Source organism: Pongo pygmaeus, chromosome 13 (assembly GCF_028885625.2).
Source record: "Pongo pygmaeus isolate AG05252 chromosome 13, NHGRI_mPonPyg2-v2.0_pri, whole genome shotgun sequence".
NCBI lineage: Eukaryota > Metazoa > Chordata > Mammalia > Primates > Hominidae > Pongo > Pongo pygmaeus.
Genome location: NC_072386.2, coordinates 9,655,405 through 9,657,716, shown reverse-complemented (window position 1 = coordinate 9,657,716; position 2,312 = coordinate 9,655,405). Strand labels below are relative to the sequence as shown.

Genomic DNA, 2,312 nt, shown 5'->3' with positions numbered 1-2,312 from the left:
TTCCACATTGCCTTGCATTGCATTCCGCATTCCACTCCGTTCCATTCCACATTCCATTATATTCCATTCCACAATCCATTCCATATTCCATTCCATTCAATTTCACATTGCATTCCAAATTCCATATCTTTCCTTTCCACATTGCCTTGCATTACATTCCACTTTCCATTTCACTTTCCAATCCAATCCATTCAAAGATCCATTTCACGTTCCATTCCACAGTCTATTCCACATTCTATTTCACATTCCATTCCTATCCATTCCACATTCCACCCCCACTTTACATTCCTTTCCATTCCACGTGCCATTCCAAATTCCATTGCACATTCCATTCCACGTTCCATTCCATGTTCCATTCCATGTTCCATTCCATTCCACTCCAAGTTCCATTCCACATTCCATTCCATCACTTTCCACGTTCCATTCCATTACATTCCACGTTCCATTCCACATTCCATTCCACAATCCATTCCATTCAATTCCATTCCATTCCATTCCACGTTCCATTCCGCATTCCATTCCACATTCCATTCCACATTACATTCCGTTCCATTCCACATTCCTTTCCACTTTCCATTCAACATTCCATTCCATTCCATTCCACATTCCATTTCACATTACATTCCACATTCCATTTCATGTTCCATTCCACATTCCATTCCAAATTCCATTCCATTGCATTCCCCATTCCATTCCACATTCCATTCCACATTCCATTCCAAATTCCATTCCATTGCATTCCCCATTCCATTCCGCATTCCATTCCAATCCATTCCACATTGCATTTCATTGTAGTCCACATTCCATTCAACATTCCATTTCATTCCATCTAACCTCTCCATTCCATTCCTTTCCACATTCGATTTCAACTTCCATTCCATTCCAAATTCCATTCCACACTCCTTTCCATTCCATTTCACATTACATTCTACATTCCGTTCCATTCCATTCCACCTTCCATTCCACGTTCCATTCCACGTTCCGTTCCACATTCAATTCCACATTTCATTCCACATTCCATTCCATTCCATTCCATTCCACTTTCCATTCCAATTTACATTCCACATTGCATTCCCATTCCTTTCCATTCCATTCCGTGTTCCATTCCATGTTCCATTCCACGTTGCATTCCATTGCATTCCACGTTCCATTCCACATTCCATTCCATTCCATTCCACTTTCCATTCCATGTTCCCTTCCATTGCATTCCACGTTCCATTCCACCTTCCATTCCATTCCATTCCACTTTCCATTACACAATCTGTTGTACATTCCATTCCAAGTTTCATTCCACATTCCATTCCGCTTTCCATTACATATTCGATTCCACGTTCCATTCCATTCCATTCCACATTCTATTCCATTCCATTCCACGTTCCATTCCACATTCAATTCCACGTTCCTTTCCACATTCCATTCCACATTTCGTTCCATTTCATTCCACGTTCCATTCCACACTCCATTCCGCATTTCATTCCACGTTCCATTCCACATTCAATACCACATTTCATTCCACATTCCATTCCATTCCATTCCACATTCCTTTCCACATTCCATTCCTAATTCCATTCCACATTCCATTAAATTCCATTCCACATTGTATTTCACAACCCACTACATTCCATTCCACATTCCATTCCATTCTATTCCACATTCCATTACATTCCACATTCCATTCCACATTCCAGTCCACATTCCTTTCCACAATCCTCTCCGTTCCATTCTCTGCCATTCCACATTCTATTCCACATTCCATCCCTCATTCAATTTCATTCTATTCCATATTCCTTTCCATTCCATTCCACATTCCATTACACATTTCATTCCAGGTTGCATTCCACATTCCATTCCACGATCCATTCCAATTTCCATTCAAAATTCCTTTCCACATTCCTCTCCATTCCATTCCACTTTCCGTTGCACACTCCATTCCATTCCATTAAACTTTCTATTCCACATTCCAATCCACATTCCTTTCTGTTCCATTCCACATTCCATTACATTCCATTCCACATTCCATTCCTTTCAATTTCACATTCCATTCCAAATTCCATTCCATTCCATTTCAATTTCTATTCCACATTGCCTTGCATTGCATTACACATTCCATTCCGTTCCATTTCACATTCCATTACATTCCATTCCACATTCCATTCCATTCAATTTCACATAGCATTCCAAATTCCTTTCCATTCCACTCCACTTTCCTTATCACATTGCCTTGCTTTACACTCCACATTCCATTCCACATTCCAATCCAGTATATTCAATGTTCCATTTAACGTTCCATTCCACTTTCCATTCCACATTCC

General features: G+C 40.1%; 1 protein-coding gene across 1 annotated transcript; it reads right to left on the bottom strand.

Moving 5' to 3' along the window:
• Nucleotides 1-667: 667 nt before the first annotated feature.
• LOC134737960 (bifunctional endo-1,4-beta-xylanase XylA-like) lies at nt 668-1,890 on the bottom strand. The gene is made up of 2 exons (XM_063650419.1): nt 1,816-1,890; nt 668-1,559 (listed from the first exon to the last, which is right to left on the bottom strand). Exon 2 carries the CDS (start codon nt 1,492-1,494, stop codon nt 1,006-1,008), a length of 489 nt encoding a protein of 162 aa, XP_063506489.1. The 5' UTR covers nt 1,495-1,559; nt 1,816-1,890; the 3' UTR covers nt 668-1,005.
• Between the last annotated feature and the right edge of the window lie 422 nt (nt 1,891-2,312).